The sequence below is a fragment of the Pyxicephalus adspersus genome, chromosome 1, assembly GCF_032062135.1.
Source record: "Pyxicephalus adspersus chromosome 1, UCB_Pads_2.0, whole genome shotgun sequence".
Lineage (NCBI taxonomy): Eukaryota > Metazoa > Chordata > Amphibia > Anura > Pyxicephalidae > Pyxicephalus > Pyxicephalus adspersus.
Genome location: NC_092858.1, coordinates 148,500,285 through 148,517,616, shown reverse-complemented (window position 1 = coordinate 148,517,616; position 17,332 = coordinate 148,500,285). Strand labels below are relative to the sequence as shown.

At 37.2% G+C, this 17,332-nt stretch overlaps 1 protein-coding gene across 1 annotated transcript in view; it reads left to right on the top strand.

The window, feature by feature from the left end:
• Nucleotides 1-10,115, top strand: part of EFCAB5 (EF-hand calcium binding domain 5) — a 30,819-nt gene extending 20,704 nt beyond the window's left edge. Inside the window, exons 13-21 of the mRNA XM_072430784.1 lie at nucleotides 313-599; nucleotides 691-860; nucleotides 1,315-1,543; nucleotides 2,153-2,305; nucleotides 3,346-3,452; nucleotides 4,559-4,815; nucleotides 6,859-7,088; nucleotides 8,038-8,134; nucleotides 9,946-10,115. Of these exons, the coding sequence (XP_072286885.1) occupies nucleotides 313-599; nucleotides 691-860; nucleotides 1,315-1,543; nucleotides 2,153-2,305; nucleotides 3,346-3,452; nucleotides 4,559-4,815; nucleotides 6,859-7,088; nucleotides 8,038-8,134; nucleotides 9,946-10,097 (1,682 nt within the window). The 3' untranslated portion in view covers nucleotides 10,098-10,115. The remainder of the gene's footprint in view (nucleotides 1-312; nucleotides 600-690; nucleotides 861-1,314; nucleotides 1,544-2,152; nucleotides 2,306-3,345; nucleotides 3,453-4,558; nucleotides 4,816-6,858; nucleotides 7,089-8,037; nucleotides 8,135-9,945) is intronic.
• Nucleotides 10,116-17,332: the final 7,217 nt, after the last annotated feature.

Below are 17,332 nucleotides of genomic sequence, written 5' to 3'. Positions count from 1 at the left end.
TGTCCTTTTTGCCTGGGGAGCTCAAATACCTTGTTCTGTCCCTTGTATTGACCAATAAAATAAAAAAAGGATTGCACCCTAGAATTTGTGGACAGATTCAAATTGTCTATTACACAAACTAAAAAAAACAAGTAAAAAAACCCTGTAGGCTTACTAGGAAGTACAGGATCAAAGATGGCCTGTTTCTCTTCACTATTTTTGTAAATTCAAGTCATAGTTCTTTCTGGAAGGTCATCCATTCTTTTTTTATTTTAAGGAAACCAGTGACTGATGTTCTATTTTAGATATATAGTATATATTTCTTCTGTACAGGAAGAGACAGCCTGACCTCCTCACAATCTAATCGAGGTTCAAGAAAGTTGTCGGTGAGTGATTTCACTAGTTACATCTTGGGTGTCATCCATGAACTACCAGGACCTGAAGAAGAGGTCTTTGAAAACATGATTGAGTTTCTGACCTCCAGCGTTGAGCGTACACAAGCAGAAAAACTGCGTGGAGCCTCTCGGAGGAAGTGGCTTCAACACATTCAGACAGTTGCTGAAACCAGTGGCGGTAGAGTGGAAGCGGTATATAAAGCTGTATTCCAGGCTCTTTACAAGGTAAATGTAGGATTCATTAGAATGCACTAAGCATAAATACTCCATACTATATACACATATCCTCAAAATCCTGCTTATGTTTTACAAAAAGGATGCAGAGGCCCATGGAAATAACAAAAAGATCAGTGCAAACCTTGCTCTACTGGAGCAAAACTCACCTGGAGAAAGATGGAATGAGGTTCTACGTTACGTTGCCTGTACTTCAGAGGATGCTTTATATGTATTGAACAAGACACTGCACAGAGACATGAAGGGCGTCAGGTGAAACAATACCCCACGTGTGTTACTGACAGTTTTTTCAGAATAAGCCTTTTTTATATTATGGGTTCGCTGCATTATGTCAATGGCATGTGTGCAGCGCTGCGTAATATGTTGGCGCTATATAAATCTTGTTTAATAATAAATATGTGTGTCTCCAATTTTACTGGCCACACTCTATATCTTGCCATTATATTCAGATTTATTGAAAAATTGCATACAGATGCTACTTGTGCACTAGAAAGTACACATTGCCTGTTACGCTCCCAGCTTTGGTCCAATTTTTTGATTCCCATTTTGATGCCAATCTTTTGGTGAGTGCTGTAAACTAATAAAGGTCATCTTCTTTTTTTAATTTGCAGTAGAATGTTGCATGGAATAACACTGATAAAACAGAAACAATAAACTTTAAATAGAGTTTTTAAAAGTGTTAACCTTTGCATGCTTTTTGTCTCAGTTTTGCAGCAGTGGACAGCGGGATGCCACAGCATGTGCCTCGAGTTCAATATCATGGAAACATACACTTCTGGAACAAAGATCGTCCTGAAGAAGAACGAAAGGGGTCTCTTATTGTACTGCCATTAATAGATGCACAGCAGCGGGTTTTTGGGACCCTTAGCATTGACACCTTAAGAGAACCTCGTGATAGAAATATCTTTCTTACACATGAAATCAGCTTTTATCAGGTGTGTACAAATGACCACTATTAAACCAATAAAGCTGGTGTTTGCATATGTGGTCTTTATTTTATACCGTGTCAGTCTCAGAATCACAATGATCATGCAAATAAACAGATTGCCAGTAAAGCATGTTGCAGGGTATAGAGCTTCAGGAGGCACAACTTAATAAACTGAAAGTCTGTTTATTATTGATTGTCCTCCATGGTTACCATTTTTTTCTGTATTTTCTGTTGGACCCCACAAAAGTATTTATAGTTACCACATTACACCAACTATCATATCCTTTACTTCAGGGGGATAGTCTCTAAAGGAAACTTAATATAAATATTTATTGCCCTAGAACATGTAGGCAGGTATTGAAGTCAAATGAAAGAATACGTTGATCCTAATGTTTATTCTGAATCAATTACTAAGCTAGGCAATTAGCATTTTCAATTACGTCAGCCTGCATATTTTCCTAGTACAAATTTATTGTAACCTGGTTTTTACATTTGTCACTACATTTGTTGACTATGCAGATTTCTTTTTTTCTCCAGTCTGCAGGAATTAAACATTGATGATGAGTTCTCTAATCTGTTTCTCTAGCAACTTTTTTTTTGTGGTATGTTCCTTTAGGGTGTGACGAATGTATTCAGTTCAGCATACCACCATGTGCAGAAGAAGAAGGATATCTTACAACTTGTGAGCAGTGCGTTTGTCTGGATCTATAGCAGAGCTCCCAACATCCGAGTTATCAACACTTACCTAATGGAGCCCTGTGTAGACAAGGTACCGTTATCCTGTATAAAATCTTAAACTTGGTCTAGGATGTAATAAAGCACTCATTTAGTTAATTGAAGATTAACACTATGGTCTCTCTGAGGTCTATAATTTAGTTTCTACAAGGGATACTATCTGCATGAAGCTTGTAAAACCTCTTATATATGCTTCTGTTTTCATGAAACAGTGTCTCAGATGAGTGTATCACATACATCATATGCAGCAATGTGGTTTGAAGAAATCTGGGGAAATCATAAAGGGATTCCCATCAACAGAGATTCCCAGCAACAGTACATTGACAAAAAGATTTGTAAATGACTGATGTAAGCACCAGAGATGCAGCCCTTGCAGTTGAAGCTGGCACAATTCCTTACCCCCTTTCTGACGTTCTGCCAGTAGCTGCTGCTTCTTTGGTATTCCTCATGCGCACAATGCCACAGCAGTGTGTTAAAAGTATATTACCTCCCCCAGCATTTGATCTCCCTCTTTCAAGCAGCCACTCCGTCTTTTACCTCCATTTTTGCTGCAAGGTGAAGCAGACCCAACAATGGAGGAAGTAATATATTACTGTTGTGCTACTTTGCATGGTGTAAGGAGGAGGATTCATGGTGCATAAATCCCCCCCCCCCCCCCCGAATGATGGGGCCCAAGACTCGTTTGCTATACTTTGTTTCATACAGAACTCCTGGGATTTTTCGGTGACGGATATTCCCCGATTTTACCTGCAAAACACCCTGCATATTTTGTTTAACATTTTTTTCAAACTTTGGATATTTTTATTGTTACTTTGACTCTGTTGATTGTTTGTTACATGAAAAATGTTTAGATTTTAATAAATGCAACTGAAAAAATTTAGATTTTTAACTGTATATTTTAGCCACATTGAAATCTCTTTCTTCCTCACGATATGTGAAGGTTGGCTATTAGGCTATCTGCTTATTAAACTCTAAGGTGATACACTTTAAAAAGTGGTCAGGGTCAGGTTTATTTCTACAGCAGCTAAGGAAAAAATGTATGACTCTCAGAATCTCATTGGACCTCTTTTCTAGGCACAGGGTTATGTCTTCCGAAATATGATGCACACAGACAATAACACAGGCACGTCTGAGATCTACACTAATCCTGCCACACTACGAAGGCGAGACAACCTATTCAGGTGAACGTCTGTTTTTTTATTTGTGCTATGAACTACTTTGTAAGCACTATTAAGTCCTAAATACATTTCAAGATAAGCACTGTTGACATGAAATGCCCAGTGACAACTCTTAGTAGCAGGAGTGACCATTACAAGTACTTATATGACACAAAAAGATCTGATTTTTTTTAAAGCTCTTCAGATGAAAATGACTACCATAGGTGAACCTGGGTGATCCAGCAAATTTGGACTGGAATTCTTAAAATGATTTGCTTTTATTTGGCAAATGATTTTAATCCTGGACCAAAATAATTCCAGGTTTGCGGGATCTGTCTTTTCCAGGCTTGGAAAGCTTTAATAAATCAGGCCCAAAGTGTCACGTCTAAATTCTTTAAGCAACCATTATTTCTTCAAATATTTTTTTTGCTGTTCTCTATATTATATATATGATTATTCAGTGGTTGACCAAAGGTATTGAGTGGTTCAATCATTGAATAAATTAAAATATTTTCTGCTGCCCAGATGAATTTGTTATAGCTGAAGTGAAGGATAGAAAACATACTTTAGGAAAACAGTAAAAAAAAAGTACAGGTAGTAGTTAAAGACATCCGGACGTGTGCTAGTTACGAATGGGGCTTTCCTACTCGCTCCTGTGCTGGATAAAGGCTTGGGGGGGGGTTTGCATGACTTGCAGAAGAAATCTTTTGCTAAACACAGCTGATGTGGGTGATCTCTTCTGCAACCTCTTGTAACTCTTTAACAAGCAAGACAAAATTTTCAGTTGTTTCTTTTTTTGCATATCAAAGCACAGCTTCCTCTAGAAGCAATGCACACAATCTAATGAATGTCTAGGCTCCATAAAGTTTTTTTTTGCTTTATTTCTGATTAACTCACAGTGAGGATTTTATACAGTAACTGACAACAAACTGCCTAATATTATGTTGAGACAAATATCTGTCCTAATTGCATTTATTAAAATAATATACCTGTTCCAACTTACATACAAATTCAACTAAAGAACAAACCTAGTCCCTGTCTCGTATGTACAGTCCCTATCTCGTATGTAACCCGGGGGCTACCTGTATTACTAGGGATTTTGTTCTAATGTAAGCTTCCATTTTTACCAGGGATTACCTGTTCAAGTGTGCAGATAGCTCAGAGGTAATCACCACTGATGCCTATGGAGAACGTCACATCGCTGTACCCATACGTGACCATACAGGAAGAGCTTTAGGTGTATTGGACCTAAACACTGGTCACTGCAGAGAGCTGCCCCCTCATGAGTATCAGGATCTGCAGAAAATGCTACAGATGTTGCAGGAAGCATGCAATGAAATTCTGGATGATCAGCGATTTATAGATAGAGCAGAAAAGACTGTCTTAGGTAAGTCTATTACCCAATGATATCATGGCACCGACTGGAGAAATGATACCCATAACAACCATTTCAGGCAGAACTAGTAATACTCTGTCTTTACTCACCTGTCCCTAATCCAGAAAGATATTGATGGGAGATGCACCTTTCAAAATGTCCTAAGCTAAATTAAGTCTTATATCCGAATAAGAGTTCTCCATGCTACAGCTTAATGAGCTAATATCCATTTCCATGACACAAGGCGGCTCTTTGGCTAGGATCATTACTGTTCCAGGTCCAATTCTTAGCCAGGAAACATACATGGAGTTTGTGTATTTATATACGTCTTCAACATCCCAACAACATACTGGTAGAATATATAGCTAACCCCTTCAAAAACTAACTTTAGACTTCTTAAGGCTAAGTCTGCACTAACTTTAATTTTAAATGTTTATAAATACTCATATAGCTTTTTATGTGTTTTTAAGCATTTGTGAATACCTTTTAAACCAAGATATGTGGCAAAGAAGAGTTAAAATAAGGTAAAACACACAGAAATGCTCCAAAATGCCAATTCACGTTAATAGGAGCATTTTTGAGCATTTGGAAAGTGTTTATAAGCATAACTATTTCCAAATGCTGCAGGATGCATTTTCTTTACATCCCATCAAAAAAAGATTATTATTATGATAAAGACAATATACTGTGAATACCTCTGAGGGATACATAGTAATATTTTTACATTTACATATTACCAAATAGAAAAATAGAAACTGGCAAAACCCTTTCTAACCACAAGATGGCAGTCTTATCATTGACTAGAATATAAACTCCTTTGCAATTTTATTGCTTGTTCCCAAGGGATCGTGATTAAAATTTGATAGTCTATATAGATAGAAGTCTGACTGGTATGCTGTTGCATATTATATTTATTCTAGTGCACTATTAATTCTAATGGTGCACTGGATTAAAAATCATTATTTTCAATCAATCATAAAGGCTTCATAAATTATACGACAGATAAGCATACAATAAACGTGTTAACCTGACTATATATACACATGTGTGTGTATTTGATCTTTTTTTTTATGAGCAAAATAAGCTGCCATTAGTATGTTGGTACACACCTTCCTCCATACTACTAACTTGCACACATCAAGTTTGCTAAAAGTCGTCTCTGAGCTTGACTAAACACCTCTATGTTTGAATGTGTGTGCAATTAATGACTGAGGACATCTAGGAGAGTGTTTTGTGAAAAATGCACAACCTATTTAAACATTTCAAGCCCAGGATCATCTGTGTGCAGTTTTATGGTAAGAATCTTCCGGTTTGATTTACCTTCCACTTAGGATATGTCAGCCATACAGCCAACTTCAGATATGATCTGATGTTTAAAATATTTTAAGTTTATTACAGAGCAGATGTCTTATTTCTCCTCTGCTAATACCTACACACACCTTCACATGTAATTACGTTCTGATCAAATTATAACTCTAATAAACTGTTGGCAGCCATATTCATATCCACAGCCAAAACATAAAAAGGAGGAAGTCTTGGCAATAAATTAATGCAAAAAAAAAAAGATGGAAGTAAAGGAAGAAAGTAAAACTATACACGCATTTTTGGTATGTAAGGATGTAAATAGCATACAAATTATAATAAGGAAAAGGAGGACTTATAAAGGGTATGTAAACCTAAATTAAGAATTTCTCTTATTTGGTGTCTTTTGATATATCTCTTTGAATAGGACAATTAATGTTGCTACCCTAGGACAGGGAAAAAATAAAATATTCCAGAAACCACATCTAAGGACTAGCTGTATAATACCATATTTTATTGTAAAATTGTATTTACCATTTGATCAATGCCACATGGTTCAGTGGAAGCCATTTTACTATATATTCCTCTGCTTTGGTATCTCTGCATGAGATTCTGCAACTCTGTATTGAGATTTCTACAATCTATGCAGATGAATAAGCTTTAAATCAAATGCTTTAAAGTTAAGTGTATTTGTTAATAACTGACCTGAGTATCTTGGTTTTTTTGACTGTTTTTCTACTATTATGACCGCAGAAGCAGAACAGGTATCCGGACAGAAAAAAGTCGGAGTCCTGTTCCACCGCTTCATGCTGCAGGATCTGAGGCACTGTGTCAGCAAACTAGATCACCAGTCATTTGCTGAACTGAAGAGCTACAAGGAGCCACCAGTCATGGTACACAGCATCCTAAAAGCTGTGCTACTGCTGTTTGTCCCTGAGTGGGCTGAATCCGAGGAGATTCACAGCTGGAATCAGTGTAAATTGGTGAGTTAATACCATTAAATCAATATTCATATAATACAGTAGTTCTTCCATCCTTACTGTTCTATTGATCTACCTATTGCTGTGCATAGATATATGCCAAATTTGTCAAAAAGCAAAAAACAAGTGAGTTATGTTTTAAAATCCAACTGATGTCACATAATTTCCTGTAACCTCCATTTGTACAGTTTTACCTTCACTTTCCTGTTATTTGTGTAGGAAGTCTAAACATGACTGTTGAGCCCAATAGGCCCCAGAATTTGGCTAAGTGTTCTCAGTAAACCATACTGCCTAAAAGACCTGCTGAGATACACTCCCTCATTTTCTCTACTATACAAACCTAGGTGAGAACATTGGTAATTAGGGCTGTTGGTATAGCTGCTGCTCAGCAATACCAGCAGAAAGCACTGGAATCTAAGGATATGAAAATATTATCCAAAGATAAACCAAGTAAATTCATTTGGGTTACAGAATTATACATGAATAAAAAGAAAGACCTAAATTGGGCTTTAAATGGTAACTAACAATAAAATGACTTCAAAATAAATCACAAATATGTTAAAATATATTATATTTAATCACTGAGAAATGTCAGTAACTTGCCGACATGTTATTTACATGAAATAATGAATTGTAAGATGTTATCCCTACATTATCAAATAATTCTTAATATTTTAGAAATTTTTATTGCATTGTTATTACTAACATATCACTTTCCACAACAGCTTTACAGTAGTTTTACACTTACAATATTTAACTGTGTGAGATCTTTTTTGTAATTATATAGAATCTTTTAATATAATCCTGGTAATATAAAACCTCTCTAATAATAAACTGTACCTTTTGTTTTATGGGTATTAAAAGTGGTGTGTTATCAATTGAATTAGATGATTTTTTTTTATAATTAATTCAGACAAATTGAATCTAACTTTAAATTATTTACACCTTTCAGAAAGTGAATAGTGATTTGATCCGCAAGATTTTATCCTTTGACCCCACAGCCCAGTCTGTTAAAATAAACCCAGATATCATTGCGAAGTACATAAAAGGTAAATATAAAAACAAAAACATTGCATTATTTATTAAACATTAATAACATCTTTTTCTTTCAAAGGTTTCCTATTCCACACATGAATTACAGTTATGCAGTAGGACATAAAATTAAGCTGAATGACACACAGGGCTCTATTTATAAAGCAAGAAATCAGGAATCTCCCTGGTGGAGAATCTTCCAGTCCCATGTGTTTCAATGGCAGTATATGATTCTCTATCATGGAATGTTTGAGGGAATGTCAGACTATCTGCTTTAGAAATAGTGCCCAAAAACTTGTGGTACTTTCCTAAAAACTTACTTCATACAGTTGTGAAAAAAAAACCCAACAAGGTAGTTACCGTATGTATTTAAAAAATTAAAATTAGTTTTATAATAAAATAGCATTCAGTTCATCCCAGAATCTGTCATGGTAACAGTCTCATGTAATACTCTGAGCAGCAGCGCTGGTAGAGGGATGGACAGCTCTAGGGACTAATGAAACTGGAGCTCATATATTGATAGAAAATATGCTAACAACAGAGTGAGCAGAGAAAGTGCCTTAAGTGTTTGTTCTTCTTCATTGGGACAGACGTATTAAAGCTCTCAAAAGCAGGGGAGAATACCCTGGGGAGCTCGAAAGCAGGGGGGGATCAGTGAAGCTGGGTGATCCAGCAAACCTAGAAAGGATTTGGTCCAGTATTGAAAACATTTGCTAACAAATAGCAAATGACTTTTAAGAAATCCATTCCAGGTTTACTGGATCACCCAACTTCACTGATGAAAGAGTATTCTTTTCAGCCTTGAAGAGCTTTAATTAATCAGGCCCATTGACTAATTACCAGCCAGTGGGTAGTGAATCAACTCAGAACAGATATTCTGTACTGTTTTAAAGTAAGATGAAGCAGAGGTGTATATATCTTAAAAGTAGGTGGACAGACTTACATATCATTTTGCAGATCAGCTGGTTCCCATATATGTATTGTCGTTATTTTTTGGTATCCTGGAATTCAGCATTAATAAAGGCTAAGACAAGCTTAAAAAGGGTTTTCACGTAGCATCTAGACCCTTAAAATGTTTGTTAATGCAGTAAAGTTAATGTGACTATTTCTTTCATCGTAATTTACAGTTAGAGGCGGCTACAGCATAGATTGCAAGGGTACATTTGGTAGTTGTATACCCATACCGTCAGTCATGTGGTGCATGTTTAGACACCAAGAGTACAGTTGGCAGTTGCACACCTCAGTCATGTGTTGTATGTTTAAACACCAGGGGTACAGTTGGCAGTTACACACCCTCAATCATGTGCTACATGTGTAGTCACCAAGGGTACTGTTGGCAGTTGTATACCCATACCTTTACTCATGTGGTGCATGTTTAGACACCAAGAGTACAGTTGGCAGTTGCACACCTTCAGTCATGTGTTGTATGTTTAAACACCAAGGGTACAGTTGGCAGTTACACACCCTGAATCATGTGCTTCATGTGTAAACACCAAGGATACAGTTTAGTTGGCAGTTGCACACGCTCAGTCATCTGCTGCATGTTTAGACACCAAGGGTACAGTTGGCAGTTGCACGTCCTCAGTCCTGCAGTATAAACCATCCAACCCTTAAGTAATATACTCCAGCTAATACCGGCCTAGAGAATAAATAGGCAGGGGATGAACAAATTCTATATGGAAAGCATAAACAAAATTTCTGAGCTTATATGAAATGACAGATATTTTGCTTACAATTTATCTTATGTAAACCAGGGACATAATAATGAAATATGACTAATGAAAAAATAATGTTCTGCATTGTATTTAATAATGTCAACTTGTTGCAGGTATCCCCAGAGGCGCAGTCTGGAAACAGGGCTCTATTCCTGCAGAGCATCTCTTTAACTGGGCTTTCACCTGCCTTTCACTTTTGGAACTTACCCAAAAAATGCAGAACACGCAGTCAGCACAGCAAGTTTTCCCTCCTACATCAAAATAAAACAAATATTAAAAACTGTTTCAGAATTGCCTATGCAGTGATGTTATTTGTTCAACTAATGTCATTGGCTGTTGCTATATACTAAATAGTGGTATTTCTCCAGTGATCCTGTTTCCAACATCCGATTTCCATATGTACGAGAAAGTAAGTAATTGTAGCAAGCATTTAAAATGGTGTAACCAAATTTAAAAAAAAGTTATCAGAAATTATTTTTAACTAACATATTTCCCATTTAAAGAAAAAGGCATCTGGTGTATCAATGTGTTAGAAATGGACTATGATAACCCTATAGTCTAATTTGGTAATATGTTAATTTCAGTAAATTTAATATTCATACATGACACTAATTATTAGGTCCTATGTATGTATTATTGTTTTTAGAGCCTTTCTATTCAGTTTAGGTGGCCTATATGCCTTTCCGTTTCTAAGCTGACCAATGATGTATCCAATGTCATAGGAATCCTAAGGTTAAAACAGAGATGCATTACTCACCAGCCCTGCTTCTCTCGAATGACTGTAGGCTCAACTACAGTCTATTACTGGACACTTGTACTTTATACATAAAGCATTTCTGTGAGGATTACAATATAGCTCATGTGCAAGTGTGGACCCACAATATCCATAATAATCTTTTACACAAAATGTATATGAACATTGTTTTAGTTTTTTTTTTGTTCCTTTTAGATTGATTTAATTAGGATTAATAATTACACATTTGGCACAATTATTTTATTCTTAATGCCTCTCTTATGTCCTGCTCTACTTTTTCTGCACTGAAGTGGTTAAGATTCTCTGCGCTGAGATTGACAGAGAGATCCCATCTCTGTAATAACACATTCCAAGTCAGAACATCTTTTTAATAACAGTGAAATTTGGGAAATTACATCTGTGTGTTATTTTATTTTGCTGATAATACACTGCCAATACCAGGTCAGAGCAGTCACGCTGATCCCTTTCTGATAAGATGCTCTGGTTATTGTGCTACCTGATCCCAGCGATAATCTGCTCATGGCTTTGTATTCCTGTAAAAGCACAATTATGGAGAACCAGTCATGTTTCCAGGAATAATCTTCTAAAAGATATTAAACTGCCAGTACAAAAACATTGTTTTTTCCAAAATACCTATACACATTGAAATGGCCTGTCCATTAGGCTGCTCTCTGAGAATTCAGCACTATTATGAAAGATCTTTCTTTAAATATATAAAAGTGATTTTTTTAGAAATGACTTTACTTTTGCCTAAATTTGTACAGTCAAAAAAAGTCATTTACCATTCATGTAATAGTATTAAAATTATTAAATTAGATATTTGACAAAGATTTTAAGGTACTTTGGTGTTGTTTAGACCTATGTTTAATTGATATTCCTTGTTTGTGTGTTACCTTTCAGTGCTTCAAGTTAGCAAAACACATACCTATCCCAGGAACCTTAAAATAAAAATATAACACTGGCTTCAACAGTGTAGTATAGAATGCTGTACATCAATTAACTGGTCCAGTATACATTTAGGTAAGACCTACCTTGGGATAAAGCAATCCTGCGCAGCTTCACCAACTTCATCGTTAAAGAATGACACAAAACACTCAGTCACTGCTTAATTAAAAGTTAGTATGTATCTTTATTGGGTGGGTACTATGGTCCAAAACAGCAACAGTTCCATCAGCAGGATCACACGACTCCAGGGAGTGCCCATTTCTATATCATCTAACTGGAAAGAGTCAGGCAGGGAGAAGCTGGCATTTCTTTACACGTATCCAAAAAATGTCAGCGTCAGCACTTAATTCTACGATATCTGGTGAATAATTATACACTGAATTCAACCAATCAGCATGAAAGAAAGAAAGCCTTTCCATTCCTGCTACATTCTCATACATCGGATGTCGAACAAAAAAACTTTGTTTTTGTTTTGATTATTAGGTGCTATTTTGGAGCCTGGAGGCTTTCTAGAGCTTTGCATGGGATAAAGCCTCCATTTCTAGGTCTACTCCTAGCCTCTTGCTGTAGTCTATCTCCCTTGCTTTCCCTGTTGTGAAAGCCTGCTGCTGGATAAAAAGGCTGATAAAAAACTAATTGGTACAGATGCTGACTGTTTTGGGGAACCCTTTAGGGCAGCGGTCGCCAAACGGTGGTCCGCGAGAAAGTTTTAGTGGTCTGCAGCTCTGGCTGGTGCACCCTCGAGCGCGGTGAGGAGAAGAACCCCACTGGGAGGATGCCCCAGCCAGAGCCACGGACCACAGCAGTTCCCAGGCTCGGGGAAGTGGGCGGGCTATGTCCCTGGACATAACCCGCCCACTCTCCCATTGCAGGCTCAGATATGCGATGGGAGAGTGGGCAGAGTTATGTCATAATGATGTCACTAAGGGATTCATAAGAACACTTCTATTCAAGCCAGCAAACATATCCCTACTAAAGAGTTTCAAATACTTAGTTAAAAACTAAGGTTTGTGTTTTCTACATACATAGAGACATATAAAGCCACATCAAGACAGCTATGCCCCTAACTTGAAACTATCCAAGTGTACATAGCGTATATATAGCTAGGCCAAGATTCCGTATGAAAGGAAGATGTTGGATTTTGTATTACACTGCTAATTTCCAAGCCTTTGTTTTATTGGATGCTTATTATACTTATTATTTTTACCAGTAATTTGTAATTGGAGACTTGTCTGAAAAATCACTTTTTCCTAATTATCTGGGTTTTACACTTTCAAATTGGCCAGCAAAAACAGAAACTATACTGTCTGAAAAACAGAATTTGATTACAAACAGTAGATCTAATACATTTAAATGAAGCCACATTCTGTCAAAGTAAAGTGTGGCCCTTAACTCATAACTATCTTAGGTCCTAGCTGTAGGGCATTATATAGCAAAGCAGAAACTGAGAGCACATATACTATATGTAAATGTATGTAATTCATTTAGATTTACAATAGATAAAGTTTATTTCCAAGAAATGCATTACTTAGGAAAGTACAACTGTCATATACACACACAGTATATATTTCCTACATATAGTAATTAATGGGGTGTAATAGAATGTGTCTGACATTCTGTCTATACAATAATGCAGGAACATGACTGAAATGAAAATGCAATGATGAAAATGAGTGTTACATGACAGTTCCTTTGGGACTTTAACAATAAATCATGTCTCAGCATATTAATTGTACAAAGATTCCATTAACCTCTAAATATACACACATTAATCAACATGGTGATACAAAAACAAACTGTATAACAAACTAAATGTCTACAGTTTACAGACAATGTAATTATTTATCCCTATTTCAGAGGATGTCTGTTTTGTACTTAAAGAGGCTCCATAAATATGACATCAACAGAAAGGCCAGATTTCAGGGGCACTGTAAATTAAGATTAATTCTACATTTTTAATCAGTTTTCTAATGCAGCCTTGGTGATTTTACAGAACTAAATGAAAACTATATTTAGGCATTTTTTCCAAACCTAAAGTGGAACTAATTTGAAAAATAAAAAAGCACACTTACCTTTCATCCCGAAGATCCTTCAATGACGCTGGACCTTCCCTTGAACTGGTCCTGCAAAGTCTTAGAATTCTTCTTGGTCCCGACACTGAGCAAGCGCTGGGCACCGCCATCTTCATTCTTCTCTTCCGTTCTCTTGCTACGTCCCCCAATCTTGCACTGCGCAGGTGTGAGATTAGGTGACGTAGCCAGCTGTAAAGGGGCAAAAAAGGGAGCTGATCCTAATGTGTATGCGTGAGATCGGCATCTTTTTCCCCTTAGTGCAGGGGTGTCAAACTGGGGCCCCCAAAAAACTTTTTTTTGGCCCTCAAAGGAATCCTAAATATGAACCCAGCATCACTCGCGTCTATAGACCAGCGGGCCCCCTGCCTATCAGTGGCTCCGCATTGGACTGTTTTTAGATGCAAGTAATGGCGGGAATAGTAGTAGTGGCGCTATTTCAATGAAGAGGGAGTTCCAGCAGCCGGCTCACTCCTCACTCATAGGATTTAGCCTCACATTGGTCGCATCTGGCATTTCCATGACATTTTATGCAAAGAATGTGGAGTTTAGGTCCTCCTAAAAACAGGGTGCACACAAGAGAATAGTGTTTGAACTATAGTGAACGTATCAGCAGAGCTTACTTTCAGGCTGTCTCAATCAATCATGCAGCCCTATATAAGCACAGCAGAAATGTGGGGGAAGAAAACTATATAAATGAGCCACTTGACAAACTTACCTGCATGTAAAATTCTCAGCTTTAGTGATTTCATTATTTAAAGAACAGCTTTATAGTAAAAGATCTTGTAAATGTATGAAATAACACGTATGAGATCAGGTGATGTGTCTTACTCCAAATGTAAAAAACAAGTGCCAATCTCACTTTGCGCTTGTATGAGACTGAACGCTCGATTTGTTGAGTAAAGGCCCTGAATATGCACTGCCTGATCTCAGACATGCGCAAAAGGAGCAGCCTGCAGCTTCCTGGGATATGTGACATAAGTATTCTAGGAGGTTGCAGGTTTTCCCTGAAGAAAATAGGGCTGTGAAAAAAAAATCAAAAAAAAAAAACATGTTTTTATTATGTTAAAGGAAAAAACACTGTTTTACATAATGTTGAACATGTGGTGATAAGTCTGCTTTGAAGGAGAAAAAAGCACAATCTGGTCCACCAAGTGATCAGTGAATGCAGGATGATTGCACTGTGTTTTGGCTTTCTCATAAAGCAGTATATTATTATTATACAGTATTTATATAGCACCATCGTATTACGCAGGCCTTTACAATGTCCATAGTCATGTCACTAGCTGTCCCTCAAAGGGGCTCACAATCCTTATGAGCCTTGTCCTTACCATAGTCATCTATCTTTAATACAATGTATAGCTAATTTTGGGGGGAAGCCAAATGACTTAACTGCATGTTTTTGGGATGTGGGAGGAGACCAGAGTACCCGGAGGAATCCCATGCAGACATGGGGAGAACCTGCAAAATCCTTGCAGATAGTGTCCTGGACAGGATTTGAACCTGGAACTTAGTGCTGCAAAGGCCAGAGTGCAAACCACTGAGCCAACAATGCTTCCCTTATTAAAGAAATACCTATTTTTTATTAGATAGGAATTGTATTACCTGTGTATTAGTGAATGTTCAGTGAAGTAGACTTCACCTTTAATACCCGGTAAATACAATCATAGAAGAATATCCACATTAGAGGCCAAGCTCACTATGCAAACCCATTATCATGACAGATCTAGTACATAGATACATGTGTTCCAAACAGATTGCTTACAATGAACAGGCAAATTATATAATATAACTTTTTTAATGTGTGTTAATTCACAAAATTTGTATTTGTTTCTACCATTCCATATAACTTTATGGGTATAAAACTATATGTATAGCCTAATTCTTGCACTGGACGATTTTACAACACTTTTAAACATATTTGGAAAGCAGCTGATCAGACATTCATCAAACATTTACTGCAGGTGAATATTCCAAGTGAATGAGTTTTAAATGAGCGTGATAGATTCACCTGTAGTAAATGTTTGGTGAAAGTGATAATGGCCGTGACAGTAATCACCAAGACAAATACATAGGGGGAATCTGACTAGTAGGGACAATAATGGAGGCAGTTCCAAAACTTTTTTATGCTACCCATAACTAAAAGAAAAATTCTCTAAGGCTTTAATCTCACTGTAAGAAAGCGTGTTCCCCTGTGTTATACATGCATGGCAATGCACAGTCACCTATGTGCTGACTCCTTTCTTTACAATAAATGGGAAAGCAAACAGAAATAGAAATTTGTGTAAAATGGCCATGTAAAATTTACTGCAGTGAAACGCATGAGTGGTAACATGAGACACTGCTTTCTATATAATGTACAATGTCCTTCCGTATTGCACTTTTCGGTCTGATTTAATAAAGCTCTCCAAGACTGGAGAAGATAGACTATCATAGGTGAACCTGGGTAATTTAGCATACCTGGAATAGGATTTTAAAAAATCATTTGTTAGTTATCAAATGTTTATAATCCTGGACCATATCTATTCCCGGTTTGCTGCATCACTTAGATTCATCCATGACAGTCTTTTTCAGTCTCAGATTTAATAAATCAGGCCCCCTACGTCATGCACAGTGGACAGCACTGCACATACAGGTAGTCCCTAGGTTAAGAACATCCGACATACAGACGCCTCCTAGATACAAACAGGGCTTCCCTTGTGCAAGATGGAGGCTTGGAGGAGGCGGTTTGCATGACTTGTAGAAGAAATCTTTTGCTAAACACAGCTGATGTTGTGGGTGATCTTAGGGGAGTGAGCTTTTTCTGCAACCTCTTGCAACCCTTTAATGACCAGGACAAACTCTGCAGTTGTTTCTTTTTGCATTTCAAAGCACAGCTTGCTCCAGAATTTAATGAACGTCTAGGCTCCACAAAGATTTTTTTTTTTTTGCTTTGTTTGTGATTAGCTCACAGTGAGGATTTTATACAGTACTGACACCATGCTGCCTAATAATATGTTGGGACAAACATCTGTCCTAATTGCATCTATTAAAATGATGTACCTGTTCCAACATACAAATTCAACTTAAGGACAAACCTACAGTCCCTATCTTGTATGTAACCCAAGGAAAAAGTAGAAAAAAAGTCACATGCACCAAACTACACGGATGGCGGTTGGTGCTCTGTAGCATACGCATTAACCCAATATGGCACTACCTGCAGGCACTTCCCTGTCCACAACTAACCCTGAGAGCAAACCCTTTATCTACCGAATAGGTGCGTTGAGGTAGAAATTACCAGATTGAGTTAACATACATGCTATAGCACGCAGGCACACGAGTATGGCTGACCTAAGGGAGACTTCAAAAACTGACTTGAACTTTAATTCTCTGATTTTGACTTGGTATATTTTTTTAAATATTTGTGGTATGAGACTGTTGTGCATGACATTATATATATATATATATATATATATATATATATATATAATATATGTAAAGAATATCATTTGCACATACAGTGTATATTAAGTCAAAATCAGAGAATTAAGGTTCATGTGGCTGCTGCCATACATATCCTGTAGCACACTGTCGGGTGCACAGCCATCCTAAAGCGCATGCGCATTTTGTCCGTACTCGCAATACTCTCTCTCTCCGTACTAGGCGACGTATCCAGCACGTGTACGTCAGAAGCGATGCAGACGTACTACGCACTCGCTCGCCCGCGCCATATTTGCGTAGCCCTGGGGTGAG